At 48.9% G+C, this 17,101-nt stretch overlaps 1 protein-coding gene across 1 annotated transcript; it reads left to right on the top strand.

Annotated features, from left to right (window-relative positions):
* Positions 1-303: 303 nt before the first annotated feature.
* On the top strand, positions 304-5,460 carry LOC140331816 (uncharacterized). The gene is given in 3 exon segments (XM_072413133.1): positions 304-612; positions 1,253-1,379; positions 1,519-5,460. Coding segments are annotated over 3 exon segments (3,651 nt in total). The 5' UTR covers positions 304-597; the 3' UTR covers positions 5,028-5,460.
* The last annotated feature ends 11,641 nt before the right edge of the window (positions 5,461-17,101 follow it).

Raw genomic sequence — 17,101 nt, 5'->3', positions numbered from 1 at the left:
GGGATGGGATTATAGCGGGTGGGAATATATTGAGTGTTGGATGATGGGGGTTTTTCTTCCAGGACGATGAGGTCACGGTTTCTCCATGCGTAATATTTGCCTGTTCTCAGGAATCTCATTCCAGTATTGGGAACTTCTGGGTATAGATTTCCCCCCTCCCATCCCTGCAGACCCCCATATCCCCCCTCCCCCACAGTGTATAATATGACAGCCGAGCTCGATATGATATCCCAATGCAGGCAGTGGGGGAGGGGAGAGGCCGGGGGATTCTGGGAAATGTAGTTTGTACTCTGCGTATAACCAGGAAGTGAAGCTGAGCGCAGTGCATGATGGGAAGGGCCTGAACTCAGGAGCTGGGGGGCAATGCAGAGGAGTTAACCCTTACTGTGCTGGGCTGCAAGGGTGACAGACCCAAAATACCCTGCATGCCCCACCCCTCCCCCATTGCTCACACTGGAGCCCAAGAGCTGACACTCAAATGCCACCACCCTGCAGCCTCCAGTCACCTACCTCTCCTTGGACCCCCTGATACCTACCTGTAACTTCCAGCCCTGCCCTGGGGGGCAAAGTACCCTCTGTGCCTGGCTGGGCACCACCATGACCACTGCCTGGGTGAGTAGAGTCCTTCCATGAACATTGGAGGGGGAAATATAAAACATGATGATGGGGGAGGGAATACCCTGTACACAACTGTGCCAACCTGCTGGGAGTTGTAGTGCCACAAAATCTAAAAAAATAGAGCAGAGCAACCATTATTGTTATCAAGAACCGCCACCATCTATCTACTGCTTCTCATTTCACTGTCCATTCCCCAGCTGGGGGGGACCTGGAAATATTCGAGGTTGTGCACTGTATGGGTGAGCTGTGTAGATCTCAGAACTGGATGGAGAGAAATACAAATCCTGGGACATTTATAATTGGACTTCCATGTAGGTTTTTGTTATTTGTAGATCAGGGCGCCATTATTGCAGAATGCGACAGGCGATGCCGTAATGTGATGTACCCGCGAGATGCACATGTGCAGCGTTGGCTTTCGTTGCCAGGGAGACCTCAGCATTCCCGGCTTCCCTTGCATGCGCGGAGATGACGTGTGATTGGCACCAAGAAGCAGAATAATGAAAGAAAGATGGCGGCGCTGGAACGTGGACAGGTGGGTTGTGGGGGTTTAGTCCAGTTTTATGTCTCCAGCACATATCGGACCCAGAATTTTGGTTCTGAGCCCAGTGACTTTTACTCTCATCTTCTGTCCCAGGGCCCGGTGAGCCTTGACGAGGTGGCGGTGTACTTTACAGAGGAGGAATGGCGCCACCTACAGGACTGGCAGAGAGATCTCTATAAAGAGGTGATGCAGGAGAACCTGGACTCCCTGCTCTTATTGGGTAAGAAGCATGAAATATGGACGTCTCCCGTTATCAGGCAGCAATGGTTTCGGTTTCTGTGGGAGGGGGTTGGAGGTGCTGGGGGGGAGTTGGTAATCTGTAAATGTTAGAATTGTTGTTTTTAATGTTTGTTTTCCAGAATTCCTTTGTGAGCCTGGCATTAGGACTGAAGTAGCTGATATAGAAGAGCGTGTGTTGCGGCATGCGCTCCACATACAGACACAGAGTGACCGGTATGAGAATTCCCATGGAGTGCTGGACAACCTTCCCCACAGGTGCTCTGACTGCCAGCAGGTTGTCGGTGGCTGGGCTCTTCTCATTGACCACAAAATACTACATCAGAGATATAAACCCAACACAAATCCCCTCCCCCCAACGATCCATGAAACAAAACCCCAGCAGGGGGCGCTCCGTGCCCCTTATATAAGTGGTAGGTGGCCGTCCTCTGACCTACCTCCAGGTCTAAAGCGGCCTCTGCCCGGCAGTGATCCTCTGCTGAACTTCCTAGAGAAATTGGATACAATATCAGCGAGTGAAACCTTCGTGAAATACGAAGAATTGGAAAGTTTTGTCAGCCGGTTGGGAAACAGGAATCACACGCTGAGATGTTTTATCTGTCCAAAAATATTCACCGATGTGAATCTTTTCATTGAGCACAAAAAATCGCACAAAGAAAACAAAAGCTTCGCTTGCCCCGACTGCGGGAAAGGTTTTGTCAGGAAGTCGGTGCTAAAACTTCACCGAAGAACTCACACTGGGGAGCGACCGTTCCCATGTGCCGAGTGCGGCAAAAGCTTCAGTCAAAGATTCAACCTTGTGATTCATCAGCGGATTCACTCTGGGGAAAAACCTTATATTTGTCTGTCCTGTGAGAGAGGATTCCGCTATAAGCCGGCTTTGATGAGACACGAGGTGAAATGTGTGAAATCTGTGCAGAGAATATTTCCTAAAAACTTCCAGAGCTCGGAAATGAAACCTTTACCCCCCATTCTATCATCGGATAATATGGCCGCTTCCATCTCCCAGGAACCTCCAATATCTTCTGTCCGGCCTCACATGATTCCTAGAATTCACTCATCTTCCAGCCATCACGCCGATCCCCGGCCAATCAATCAATCTTCGTTATCATACAATTCCATGTGTGAACAATCTGCCACTACAACATCTGCTCATCGATCATCCAATAGCAAGCCTCCATCTTCATCCAATCCAGAATCAGGACTGAAATCTCTGACATTTACACCAACTTCTTCATCTATTAATAAGCCTCGATCATCGTTATCAAACAATTCCATCTGTGGACAATCTGCTACTGAGCACCTGACTACGACATCTCCTGCTCATCATTCATCCAATAGCAAACCTTCACTTTCATCCAATCCGGAATCAGGAATGAAATCTCTGGCATTTACACCAACTTCATCTATTAGTAAGCCTCGATCATCGTTATCCTCCCCTATCTGTCATATATTGGACGCTTCCTCCAGTACAAGTCTCCCCCATCGGTTCAGTATGAAGTGTAGCTCATCTTCATCGTCTACTTCTTCATTAAAGATGGAGTCAGAGCCCTCTTCTTCAGAGCTGAGTCCTCTTCTAGCTGATTTGGTTTCATCTCCTACAAATAATCACAGGCCAAATATAAAATCTCCCTCAATCTTCTTTCCTGCAATGCATCATACGATGAGGGGTAAATATTCCTCTGTCACATCTCTTTCATGTAGACAAGGATTGAAATCTCCCTCAGCCTCATTGCTACCCAAACCATTATAGTCAAAATATCATTCATCGCCATCTTCTGATTGTATCGGAGGAACGAAACCTCTTTCATCGGCTCCTAAGTCTTGTCTATTGGGTAATAAGACGCATTCATCCTCTGGCAAATCCATTATATTTGCTTCATGCATTCCGTCAACCTCAGAGTGTAAAGCCTCATGTCTGAAAAAACCTTCATCCTCCTCCTGCTCATCCTCCTCCTGCTCATCCTCCTCCTGCTCATCCTCCTCCTGCTCAGACCACCATACTAATCATTGCTCATCAGAGTGTCGGAGATCTCATATGAAATGCAGCCCACCAATATATCAATATCATTCCAGCTCTTCCTCTTCATGTACATTTCTGCATCAGAAACCAGTCACATATTCACCCCCAGGGAATTCTGTCCTTCGTCATTCACCCAGCACTAAGCCCCATTGTACATTGCCGCCATCCAAGGTTCCCTCACCTCGATCCTCAGCCATAGATAATAAACCTCCATTTAAGCTGCCATTTCCTTCGCACAGCTGTAGTTTATCCAGTGATAAGTCATCATTGCAGTCATCATTCCGCCATTTCGGGGTCTCCATACCCAAAACTTTTTGCTCAGTTCCAACGCTCCGATTTTCAGCAATGGTCAACAAGCCGATGGTAATGGAGGAATGTGTGCAGCCCATTGAGGGTCCTTTTCATTGCAGTCAGTGTGAAAGGTCTTTCAGAGATTTGGGTCAGTTTACAGAACACCAGAAGTCCCATTCGGGAATGAAGAACACGTGTACGGAATGTAATAAGAGTTTCCATAGGAAGTCCACTCTCATCCTTCACAAAAGAACTCACACGGGTGAAAAACCATACATTTGTAATGAATGCGGAAAGAGTTTTAGCCAACGTTTTAACCTTGTGGTTCACCAACGTATTCACACAGGGGAACGACCTTATATTTGCGGTGATTGCAGCAAATCTTTCCGGTACAGAACCGGCCTCCTCCGCCATCAGAGACATTCTCTGTGTATAAGGAAACGACCTGCTGGAAATATTCCAGGTGTTTCGACAACATCGGTGCCGCTGGCTTCTGGAGTGAAGAAATCTTTCGGCTTGATTGATACTTCTCATAGCTTAGTGATGTCTTACGGATTATCTGGTTCTGGGGTATCTGGAGATGATGCCTGCAAAGTGTCAGAAAGCTACCTACCTACATCGCAATCCCAGTCTCTGCCTGTTGGGGGCAGCGCACCAATGATATCAATGACCCTGTATAAAGCTCCAATGAAAATAAGACTATTGGGAAATAAGAAAGAAAATCGGATTTCTCGGGTATCCTCTCTCCTTGCTCATTCTTCATCTTCTCTCCATCACCAACCCTTGAAAGTTGTGCCGTCAGCCCCTATCCAGATCAATGACCAAAACTCGATCAATGGACCAATATTGAAGGTTGTGCCATCAGCATCAATCAAGAGCAATGACCAAAACTCCACGGATAGACCCAAAACTCGCATGGAGATCACCGGCTGTATTTCTGATACCGAGGTGACCGCCATCCCCGGGTCAAATGCAGAAATATTGCAGCTAAAGTGTGAACATTGCAAGCGAAGCTTCGAGACGGCGGAGAAATATATGGAGCACCAAATAACGCACAGCGCGGCTCGGCACATTTGTACGGAATGCGGGAAAGCCTTCGGTAAGACCTCGCAGCTGGTCCTTCACAGGCGTACTCACACCGGAGAGAAACCATATTGTTGTACAAAGTGCAGCAAACAATTCAGCCAGAAATTTAACCTGGTTGTTCACCAGAGAATTCACACTGGTGAAAAACCTTACAAATGTTCTGACTGCAGCAAAGATTTTCGCTATCGCAGCAGTCTGATCAAACACCAGAAGTACGGCCTCTGCTCCTGACCAACCCCCACACTACAAATGCCAGGACATGCGGGGTGGATTTCAGTGTCCTCCAGGTACTCAGGGATAATGAAAAATAATGCTCATTGTTGTGCTGTAAATGTTGGGGGTGAAATTCATGTTGGCTGATTCACCTGATGTCTGTACCTCCAGCAGCGATATTCCCCCCCTGGGCCCTATGGATTCTCACAACACTCGCTGCATTATTCAGCACATATGTGAAAACCTGGGGCAGGAGATCTGCTGCCGGTGGGCGGAGCTGGGAATCCAGGTGTAGAGAATTCACCATCGGAGTGATGGGAATAGCTGTTAGGTGAATCCTTCAGCATCCAGTGAATTGTCAGCGTTGGATGTTGTGATCTATTAGGTTGCTTGTGCTGCTTCATTGGTAAATAATTCCTCAGCCCTGATAATAAAAGCTGCATTTATTAGAGACCTCTGCTTCTTCCGTTCATCGCAGGAAAACCTGTGACTCAATATGTTGCAAAATCAGCAGGCTGAATGGTCAGTAACAATCCGAGGTCAGGGCAGGCAGAGTTAACTTCAGACCAGGTCACTAAGGAGATGACAAAAGCAGGTAAACTTAACCAACACAATGACACACCCAAGCACACTGAGTTCACAGAGGCTTATAGTGGGCAATGGTGTACAGGACAGGCTCTCCTTAAATGGCCAGAGAGACCAATGGCCTTGCGCCACCTGGGGCCGTCTGATAGGAGACTAACTGAATCCCCTGCGGCCGATTGGCCGAATTCAAACTAGCTGTGTCCCGCCCCGAGGCGAGGCAGCCCAGTGCCACGCCCTCGGGGGGTACAAGAGGGATGCATTGTAGCACGCACACCTCTTTCCACAGCACCCCTAGGACGTGCACTACTTTGCACATGCAAAGGAGTGCTGAGAGCAGGATATTCAGTAACCACATCTGAAGGGATGCAAGGGATGCTGCCTGGCTGAACAGTAGTTTGGCCAGGACAGATCCCTCCGCCTGCAGAGAGAGACAAGCTGCGAGCAGAGCAGCAGCCTCGCCCATGCTTCCTGCTACAGCGGCGTCTCCCTCTGTGGCTGGGATCCCCAGGGACACCGCGGGCTCGCAGGACGGGTAAGTCCCTTACACTTCCATAACCCAAGCTCTCATAACATAACCTAACTTCTCATAACCCAACCTCCCATAACCTAACTTCCCATACTCTAACCTCCTATAACCTAACTTCCCATACCCTAACCTCCCATAACTCAACCTCTCAAAACATAACCTAACTTCCCATAACCAGACCTCCCATAGCGTAACTTCCCATAACCTAACCACCCATAGCCTAACTTCCCATAACCCAACCTCCTATAACCTAACTTTTCCCATAACCTAACCTCTCATAACCCAACCTCCCATAATCCAACCTCCCATAACCTAACCTTCCATAACCTAACCTCCCATAACCTAACCTCCCATAACCTAACCTCCCATAACCAGACCTCCCATAACCTGACCTCCTATAACCAGACCTCCCATAACCTAACTTCCCATAACCTAACCACCCATAGCCTAACTTTCCATAACCTAACCTCCCATAACCCAAACTCTCATAACCTAACCTCCCATAACCTAACTTCCCATAATATAACCTCCCATAACCCAACCTCCTATAACCTAAACTCCCATAACCCAAACTCCCATAACCTAACTTCCCATAACCTAACCTTCCATAACCTAACTTCCAATAACCTAACTTGGCGTGTGCAGGAAGACGTGTCATGATCCACAGGCACAAAATAGCCCAGACCAATGCAAGAAGACTTTTCCTGAACCCCAACCATAGGGACCCCTTAAGAAATGAACTATCGGGATCTCTCCAGGAGGACAACCTGTGAATCACAACCACAAAACTGTCCTGACGTGAAGGAGAAAACCTTTCTGGACCTTAGGATCTCCTCTGATGATCCAATAGAGGTGAGAGTGGAACAGAACCAGCTCGGGTGGATAATACGGAGAATGACCTGGATGCCACAGATGACTTGGAAGCTGTGTATTTCCAGTGGGCCCCTTATGTCAGTACCTGGCAGCTGTGTGGCCCCCGGAGAAGCAATACCCCTGCAGTGAATGTCCTAAACTTTTCTTCAAAAATCCAAGTTCGTCATCCACCTGCGCACACACAGGTGAGCGTCCCTTCAAATGTACCCAGTGCTATAAATCCTTCATCCAATGGGCCCGCTTGGCAGAACATCGCAAAACCCACACCGAAAAAAATCCTTATGTGTGCAGTGAATGCGGTAACATTCCAAGATGACTATTCACCAGAGAATTCACAGAGGGGTATGTATTCACGCCTGCCCTGAGTGTGGCAAATGGTTCACCCAACAATGCAAAATGGCTGTCCACCAACGGATTCACCATCAAGTTCAGCCACTATGGAAATAAACATATCCCAGATATAAAACCCTATAAGACATAGTTGGTCCAGAGGAAGGCAAAAAACTCCGGGTACAAATTACTCCAAGGGGAAAAATTCCTTCCTGATCCCATGAGGCAATCGGATGTTCCCTGGATCAGCAGTCTCTGTTATCTTTAAATCCTTAATCCCCAGTTATATTCTGTGCTTCTAGAAATCATCCAGCTTTTTCTTAATGCAATCTATAGTAGTTGCTGAAACTCCTTCCTGAGGGAGCCGATTCCACATTATCACAGACCTTACAGTGAAGAATCCCTTCCTTATCCGGAGCTTAAACTTCTTTTCCTCCAGACACAAAGAGCGCCCCCTTGTGCTTTGTAATGATATTACAGTGAATAATCGGTAAGAGAGTTCTCTATATGGACTGTTTATATATTTATACAGGGTGATCATATCCCCCCTTATACGTCTCTTCTCAAGGTAACTTTATATATCATTTCTTCTATTCTGAGAGATAACATTACATTGCTGGCCAGTGGGAAGAATGTCTCCCTTACAGACAGCCACAAAGATCATTGGTCAAACTGTTAATTGCTCCAGGAACCCCTTGCGCCCCCTGGAGGAGCCCTGATTGGGAACACTGCTCTAAAACGTGAATGCAGGAGTCCCTGGTCTAATAGAAAGTTCAGTGGTATAGTGAATCATACGTGAATGCTGATTGTTTCTCATTATGGACGTTCTGACATGGTCAGGGGTCGGGGTTGGGATCTCCAGGCTATGGTGAAGCTGATCACATAAAATTCAGTAACCGTCGTTTCTTCTTATGGAATCAATTTTACTAAATGAGGGTCTAGCGGGCGATCTAAGAATATTGATCAATGTTACAGAGTCAATAAAGTTTTATATTTCATTCCAGAATTTGTTGACCTTGGGCAAGACCCATGCATGGCCCCCCCGAATACAGAGAGAAGCATGAGGACTGTGAATGGCCATGCATGCAATCACCCTGTGCCCATGTGTTTCGTAGGGAAGAGTTCAGGGGTATTTTGGGGTCACAGCCCCCCAGTCCAGGCCCAAGTCAGCCCCCCATTGGTTGATGTGCGATCATAGAAATGTGTCTTTGGGTCGCCTTCATTGATCCACATGAAATGGGGAAGATCTGCACTGACTTGAGGATCTATAATGGGGGGCCGATGTGATCATATTACCCCGGGGGGGGGGGTTTGTGTTTCTGCATTGGCAAATGGAGGATCACAAAATCCCCGATCTCTGATAACATTACAAATTCTTTCTTTATCCACCAAACTGTCCTGATTGGAGTCGGGGTATAAAGTCTGAATTACCCCAAAGATGGGTAGCTGATACTTTGTCCCCATCACCATTGTGACCTCCATAGTCCTACCACCTCCAACCCCAAGGAATAAACATGGCGGCACTATGAGGGGCGGGGCAATTGATAGGAGTGATTGCCCTGTCAGCTGATCACCGGATTTATTGAAAGGGGCTAAAATGAGGGCCCTTTATGGACGGTGGGCGGATCCCCAATTTATTAGGGGCCCCATTATATTATAAATGGGGGGAGGGGTTACTGTGTTGGGTATTGCCCCTACATTCATGATGTTTGGATAATATTGAGGACAATTGGTGGGGTACACTGACTGGGAGGAGCCAATATTATGGGGAGGGGGGAATGTGATGGGGCAGTAATACTGGGGGTAATGTCATGGGGTAGTAATACTGGGGGTAATGTCATGGAGGTAGTAATACTGGGGGTAATGTCATGGGGGCAGTAATACTGGGGGTAATGTAATGGGGCAGTAAAACTGGGGGTAATGCGATGGGGCAGTAATACTGGGGGTAATGCCATGGGGCAGTATTGAGCTCTTCACGTTGCTTTTCATCTTTTCCGCCGCTAGAGGCGCTGCTGTCAGTCTATTGGAGGGGGCGTGGCTCTGGGCGGGAAGGAGGAGGGGTCCCTCGCTGTGTGTAGGGGGTGTGGCACTGTGTTTGGTGTGTGAGCGAGGAGGGGCGGGGCTGTTTGTAGCGTTGGGGGCGGGTTATAGGGAGGAATCAGGTGGGCGGGAAGGGGCGGAGTCTTGTCGCTGCCGGTTCCTCTCACTCGTTTTCCGCTGCCTGTCGCCGCGGCCGCTGCTATTGACCGGATCTCCCGCCTCTCAGGTAACCCCGCCCCCTCCGATGCCGCCATTCCCCGCTGCTCTGTGTGACGTAACTCGGCGGAGACATGGCGGCCTAAACTCCGTGCTGCCATTACATCATCTCCTGTCACCGCCATGTGTGTGCTTATAGGGCCCCTGTCAAGTGAAGGGGCCCCTATGTGTGCTTTTAAGGGCCCCTGTGTGTGGTTATAGGGCCCCTGTCAGGTGAAGGGGCCCCTGGGTGTGGTTATAGAGCTCCTGTCAGATGAAGGGGCCCCTGTGTGTGGGGTATAGGGCCCCTGTCAGTTAAAGGGGTCCCTGTGTGTGGTTATAGGGTCTGTGTCAGGTGAAGGGGCCCCTGTGTGTGGTTATAGGGTCTGTGTCAGGTGAAGGGGCCCCTGTGTGTGGTTATAGGGTCTGTGTCAGGTGAAGGGGCCCCTGTGTGTGGGGTATAGGGCCCCTGTCAGTTAAAGGGGTCCCTGTGTGTGGTTATAGGGTCTGTGTCAGGTGAAGGGGCCCCTGTGTGTGGTTATAGGGTCTGTGTCAGGTGAAGGGGCCCCTGTGTGTGGGGTATAGGGCCCCTGTCAGTTAAAGGGGTCCCTGTGTGTGGTTATAGGGTCTGTGTCAGGTGAAGGGGCCCCTGTCAGGTGAAGGGGCCCCTGTGTGCAGTTATCGTGGAGTTGGGGGCCAGCTATTTGTTGTCTCTGTTAGTCCTGCATGGAGTTGGGGTATCAGCACCCCGGCCACAGTGTAGTCCTGCCCACCAGTGGGGTATTGAGGGGTCCCCTCACCAGTTTGGGGGTGTTGGGGTGTCGCAGGGCTCAGTGATGGGGTTTTGCTTCTCTTTTCTGTATTTGTTGTCACTTTATTATCACATGTAACCAATCACATACCAGGGGGATCCCTCACTGCTGATTGGAGGAGAAGAGGGCACTCAGGGAGTTGCACTGCATTCTGGGAACAGGTTCCATATACCTGGAAGGACTTAGGGGTGTCATGTGACCTGTGTGATGACCCTCCATTGGTCAGAACAACTTTGTGAGCCGTGATCAGGTGACCTCACCTTCATGCCATGGCAGAGTTGATCCTTTAGTCAATAAGAGGTGAACATAGGAAGTGATGACATATTGGTGACAACGCTCTTCCTGGGTAATTGTAGGAAGTGCTGGACGTTGTCACCTGTGATGGGAGTGAGTTTCCCCTTCATCCCGGGCCGTGTCATTGCAGTGAATGGTTTGCATTGTATGTACACAGGGAGGGCTCTTGTAATACGTATAGTCACTGTCATGTGGGGTCAATGATGGGGCCCCAGGTGCTGTGTGTCCTGGCCAGGGCTCATTTTAGTATTCTGTCCTAGATTTGTGTCTTGGGGCCCCGGACCTGACAACCTGCAGACATGACTGTGCCATGTGTTGTCAGTCCACTGCTCAGCTCTCCATACAGCAGTCATAGTGACCCAGTAATCAGGCCTGTAGCGCCCCCTACTGTCACATGACCCAGTTCTGTGCCAAAGGGAGATACATTCTGTGATGTAACTTTATTCTCAATGCCTCCTGTGTACAGACTGGAGTGCCTAGGCACTGCTGTATATCAGGTGACTTCCTGTGCCTAGGCACTCCTGTTCTGTACCCTCATAGCTGTATATCAGGTGACTTCCTGTGCCTAGGCAAATAAGTATTCGTGATGGGGGGGGGGGGTGTTAATGGGTCACATGACCCACTCACTGAATCCAGAGATGAGAGGAAATAGCCGTAGTGCAGTGTACAAGCACTTCCTGTTCATTTCTCATCCTGAGTGTTATTAGATTTACCTTGGTGAATTTTGTGTTGGGATTTATCCCTTCAGTGGATTAGCGGTGAGTGAAAGATGGATTTGGTTGTATGTGGGGCCCGTATATCAGTCACTGGTACTGTGATGCCCATCTCTGCCCTCCCCCGGCTTTGATATCTCACAAAGTTGGCCGGGCTCCCTCCTCCATTGCCCGCTTTTCTGACCCCAGATATCCTTGGTTGAGTAACTCCGACCAGACACCTGACGACCTACACCAGCCAATCAGAGTCCCTTCCACCACTTCCCACATTATCAGATCGATGTTCTGATCCAAAAATCAAGGACACTGTGCCAGGAGAATGGCGGGATCACACAGCACAGATTACACCTCACTCAGCATAGGGCCCGGGGCTCCAGACATTCTAACTTCCCATGAAGGGGGTCATTGGGTTCTCCCAGCCCCCTCCCACAATGCATTGCTCCATACCAGGGGGTCAGTGAATGTAAATGGGAAAGTCTTCATAATATAAATGTAACCTCGGCTCTGATTAATAAGCATTTCTGTGCAAAGATTTCACAAGTGAATCATTACTGGCAGGATCTCCAAGATGTATGTGCATTAGGAAGCGGCGAGCAGCCGGTGAGCCTGCCATTGGTTGAGCACCTGGCACAGCTCATTGCATTCAAAATGTATGGAAATCTGTCCTGGAATCAATCCGGGATGTAAATATTCCAGCAGAGATGACCCGGTGTGACCCCATGTGACCCGGGTGGGGGGTCGGGGTAGAAGCTGGGACAGGGGGTGTGAAAGGTGCAATCAGCTGTACAGGAGAGCGCAGCCAGGAGAGGGAGCTGTACAGGGGACCTGCAGAAAGACAACGGACTTTCCTAATCCCTGAACCCAATTTCCCTTCTGCCCCCCCCATAAAATAAAAACTTTCCCCTTTTGACCCCAGTGATCTACATAACCCCTCCTCCTCCTGATCCTTGTGCTCTAAACTCCTCCCACTCGCCAGGTCCTTGAGGTTTTCTAATACTTTGGTCCCATTAAAGGACAACTCTTGGTGGGTTACAGACCCGTGTAATGTCCGGGCCTTGTGGGCATTTGTCTTGCTGGGAAGCAGCTGTACTCCGGGTGCCGGTCCAATCGCAGCTCATCCTGCTTGGAGGAGGAGTTCATATAGACTCTTGGTTTATGAAATCTGATTGGCTGCCTTGACACCAAACCTCCACATAAGATGTGTCTCTGTGTTCTGATTGGAGGAGGCCTTGTCTGAAGGTTTATCAATATAAATCATTTCTAATGAAGATATACATTACATCAAATCCTTCACATGTCATTTCCTGATGGGGGGTATATGCATTGTGTATAGGGGGTGCCCCGGAAGCCTGGTATCTAGTCATGTGATCCTCTCCCAGCAAGTTCATTGGATCCCTCAAACTGGTCATGTGACTGTGACACACATGCATCATTTATGTCTGCAGAGCTGGAAGGACCTGGGATTTGTGTCCCCACTTTGCTTGAAATAAATTCTGCAGCCTATGGTATATGTCAGAGCTATATAAATGTATTTTTAGGATCACACACTCCTTCCCTTCATCAGTACTTCCTGTGGTTGTCACCTGTCACTTCCTGTGTAGTGATTTGTGGGTGCGTTCCTCTGTCTGGGTGAATGTTTTTGGCTTTGTTGCCTCCTGCGTGTTTTCTCCTGAATCAAAGCTTTGTTTCTTTCCTGTGCTGATCGGATCAGAGGGAAGGAATTTTGGTTAATCTCTTTTGTTCTGTCTGTGCCAGTTATAATATTTATAGAGGTGGGGTCAGGACATGAATCTGGGGTGGTGTCACTGCCCCATTCACAGATGTGACCCCAGCTGCACATATTTCATCTCTCGCCCTTCCTACGGTTTGGCCTCTCTGCACCCCAGAATGTTATCAGTGGTTTCATCCCAGGAGACGTTCAGTAGCAATGCTGACTGCACTGCCTGATATTCGCTGGATGGAGAATCTACAAATCTGTGTTAACAAAGTTATGACAGTGCATGCAAATATTAACATGTGAACTGGGAAATGTTGATAATCCGATATCCACGGGGTCCCTGAGGGCCCTGCTGCCGGCTCCCATGTATGGCCTGCAGATTTCATATTCATGCAGTATCTGTCCTCAGCGTGGCCCCTATGCAGTGACAACAAATTCTGTCCCCAACCAATGAGGGAAATGCAGGGGGAGGAGGAGCTGGGTAAATATTTTATATTGATCTCTGGGACTCATTGATTGGTCGTATTACTGCTCATTGATAAGTTGTGTGCAGCGCTAATAACAGATCAGAGAAAACAAAGCAGAATTTCCTGAGATCAGAAAGAAAATTACAGACAACATTTACAGCAAGGGCTGGAAGACAAACTCCATGCAGCCAGGTGGTCATGTGATGAGTTCTGGCTGCAGGAGGATTCCAAGGAGATACAAAGTGCACTACATGGTCCATCAGTGTCTGATCGCTCCATTGCTTTGGGAAGAACCAGGGGGGCTCCGCTGCTGAAACATAACTATAACTTCATTTGATAAATGAGAAGCCGCTGCTTCTGGGGGAATGTCCTTAGGAGTGGTTAGCACTCCGGCCTTTGCAGCGCCTGGTCCCAGGTTCGGTCAGCACACTATCTGCATGGAGTATGCAGGTTCTCCCCGTGTTCGGGTTTCCTCCGGGTACTCCGCTTTCCTCCCACATTCCAAAAACATGCAGATAGGTTAATTGGCTTCCCCCAAAAATTGGCCTTAGACTACATTAATGACATATGACTATGGTAGGGACATTAGAATGTGAGCTCCTGTGAGGGACAGCTAGTCACATGACTATGGGCTTTGTACAGCGCTGCTTAATATGCTGGCGCTATATAAGTACTGTGTAATAATAATGTCGGGAAGCAGGTGATGGATAATAACACACACATGAATCCTGATAATTATTTTGGCATACATTATATCCTCATATTTTATCCCTCAATACTTTACAATGTTACTAGAAGGGTTGTGTGACCTCTGAACTGCAGGGACCCCAAACACAACTTCCATGTCCTGACAACCTGTTTGCATTCTCTCAGGGATCGGCGTTCCCAGTCTCTGGCATTCCCAGTTCTCGTTGTTGTGATTTGTGACCGGATTATATTGTCCGGCTGGCAGGGAGGGCAGACAGAGGTCCCAGTGTGCCTTGTCCTGTGGGGGAACCCTCAGCCATGCCAGACATTCAGTCTTTGTGTCCCCTGGGAACAGGTAGTGTATAGAGCCATGTCTGGGGCCCCCCGGCGTACATTGCACACTGTAGGCGTCTGTTCTGGGGGCCCCGTATGTTATGTGTAAAGGCTCTGCGGGCACCGATTGTCCAACTTATAGAGGCCGGATTGTCAGCTTGCTGTATGAATGTGTTTCCTGTCTGGCGTGTCTCAGCACAGTGCGGAGTACCTGACACATCGGCCAAGTCATTGCTGCTGGAATTCTCATTGCCTGGCTGTCACTGACCTAAACGAAGCATGTTGCTAGTAAAGGAAACCAAACCAAGAATTTTCTTGGCTGCCATTGCTACTCTGAACATGAGAGTTGTCTGGCTTTTATGTTAAAATGTTAGCGACACGATAGCAACCAATAGCTAGAAATCTATTCTATAAAGTCAGAGTCATGTCCTGTGTACAGCTGTGTCTCCGGAGTCTCCTCTCCTCCTGTCATATCCTGTGTACAGCTGTGTCTGCGGAGTCCCCTCCTGTCATGTCCTGTGTACAGCTGTGTCTTCGGAGTCCCCTCCTGTCATGTCCTGTGTACAGCTGTGTCTTCGGAGTCCTCTCCTGTCATATCCTGTGTACAGCGTCCCCTCTCCTCCTGACATGTGCGGTGTACAGCTGTGTCTCCGGAGTCTCCTCTTGTCATGTCCTGTGTACAGCTGTGTCTTCGGAGTCCCCTCCTGTCATGTCCTGTGTACAGCTGTGTCTCCGGAGTCCCCTCCTGTCATGTCCTGTGTACAGCTGTGTCTTCGGAGTCCCCTCCTGTCATGTCCTGTGTACAGCTGTGTCTTTGGAGTCCCCTCCTGTCATGTGCTGTGTACAGCTGTGTCTTCGGAGTCCCCTCCTGTCATGTCCAGTGTACAGCTGTGTCTGCGGAGTCTCCTCTTGTCATGTCCTGTGTACAGCTGTGTCTCCGGAGTCCCCTCCTGTCATGTCCTGTGTACAGCTGTGTCTTCGGAGTCCTCTCCTGTCATGTCCTGTGTACAGCTGTGTCTTCGGAGTCTCCTCTCATGAATCGGGGGATTACCACAAATGATGTGTTGTGCTGTACCAGGCAGCCATTCCCCCTGGGAGATCCTCACCTGTACAGCTGTGTCATCCCCCACAGTCACACACTATTATTATACATTGATATAGCTCTGACATATACCGCAGAGCAGTAGCAGGAAGTGGGGAATGTGCTGATAAGCTGGGCTCCCCTCATTCCCTCTCCTGGAGGTTGCAGTCACTATGGATTTGTGGTTATCTGTATTGATCGGAGCCGGTGATGCGGGCGCTGACATTTCTCTGTAAACATGGCTATTGTTCTATTTATCACTTAGTCATCACTGGAGAAATATGAAAAGTCTTCCAGGAATATTTCATGTCCAGGTGGAGGAGTCACCTGCTGTATATTGCTTGCCGTAGATAAATGGCCAATTCTGGTTCCGCCCACCTCACGGTATTTACTCTCCTCTATCTGCAGCAGGCAACGTCAGTGGGGATGGTCGGAGCTCCTCTTATTGGGTGCAGCAGGAGTACACACCAGGGAAATATTTCATCAATGTTCTCTGCATCAATTTTTGCAGTAAGTCAGAAGGTGATAGGCTGGAGCAGGGTCAGGTGACTTCCTGTGCCTAGGCACTCTTGTCCATAGCTGTGTATATCTGCATTGTGAGACCTCAGGCACTGCTGCCTCTGGTGGTGTCACTGTGCTGATCATTGTTTTATTGTCGGGAATCTCTGATCTGGGACCCCACATCTATCAGAATGGCCGCCTCCTCACCATAAGCCATACTGAGGACAGTCCATTTCTCTGCTCTTTCAGTTTACAAACTGCCGCAGGGCCTCCTCACTGCATCCAGAAAATGTGGGTTACAGGGCCAGGCAGATAGCATTGGGGGATGAGCATTGGGGGCCGACTTATATTAGAGATGAGTGGCTGTGATTGGTGCTTGTTGTGGCGGTTGGTTTTATCTCAGCAGTTCTCGGCTATGATCAGCTGACGGATCAGCATGGAGCTCCCGGGCTCGGCCGGTAAACCTGTTTGTTTGGTTTGCTTTGAGTCCCCTCTCCACCTTTCAGCTTTATGAGTTGTTACCTTTCCCCCACCGGTGACTCACAGCTCCCATTTCATTCTTTTCACTGATATAACCTGACGTGTGCTGCACACGGGCCCCGACCTGCCTGAGGGCCACAAAGGCTGCAGCCATAGGTGACACAGCAGATGATCACCTAACAAGATCCTTCACTTCCTGTCCCAGAGATGTAACAGGAAGTGAGAAGAAGTGTACAGAATCCCCTGTAAATATTTCCTTACCTTTTCCTCTGTTTATTACTAATCGACTCAATGACTGCAAAGCAAGCTAAAATCCTCTCCCCTCCACCACCGGGTTTCACAGTTGGTTTGAGGTATTAGTGGCTGTGTTTTGTTTTCACCATCCATGGCGCTGGCCAAACATCTCTACTATGGTCTCATCTGATCTCTGCAGGGAAGGAGAATCAGCTGATCCAAAA

Source organism: Pyxicephalus adspersus, chromosome 5 (genome assembly GCF_032062135.1).
Source record: "Pyxicephalus adspersus chromosome 5, UCB_Pads_2.0, whole genome shotgun sequence".
NCBI classification, from domain to species: domain Eukaryota; kingdom Metazoa; phylum Chordata; class Amphibia; order Anura; family Pyxicephalidae; genus Pyxicephalus; species Pyxicephalus adspersus.
The sequence above is the reverse complement of the archived record's forward strand: the minus strand, read 5'-3'. Positions and strand labels throughout refer to the sequence as shown.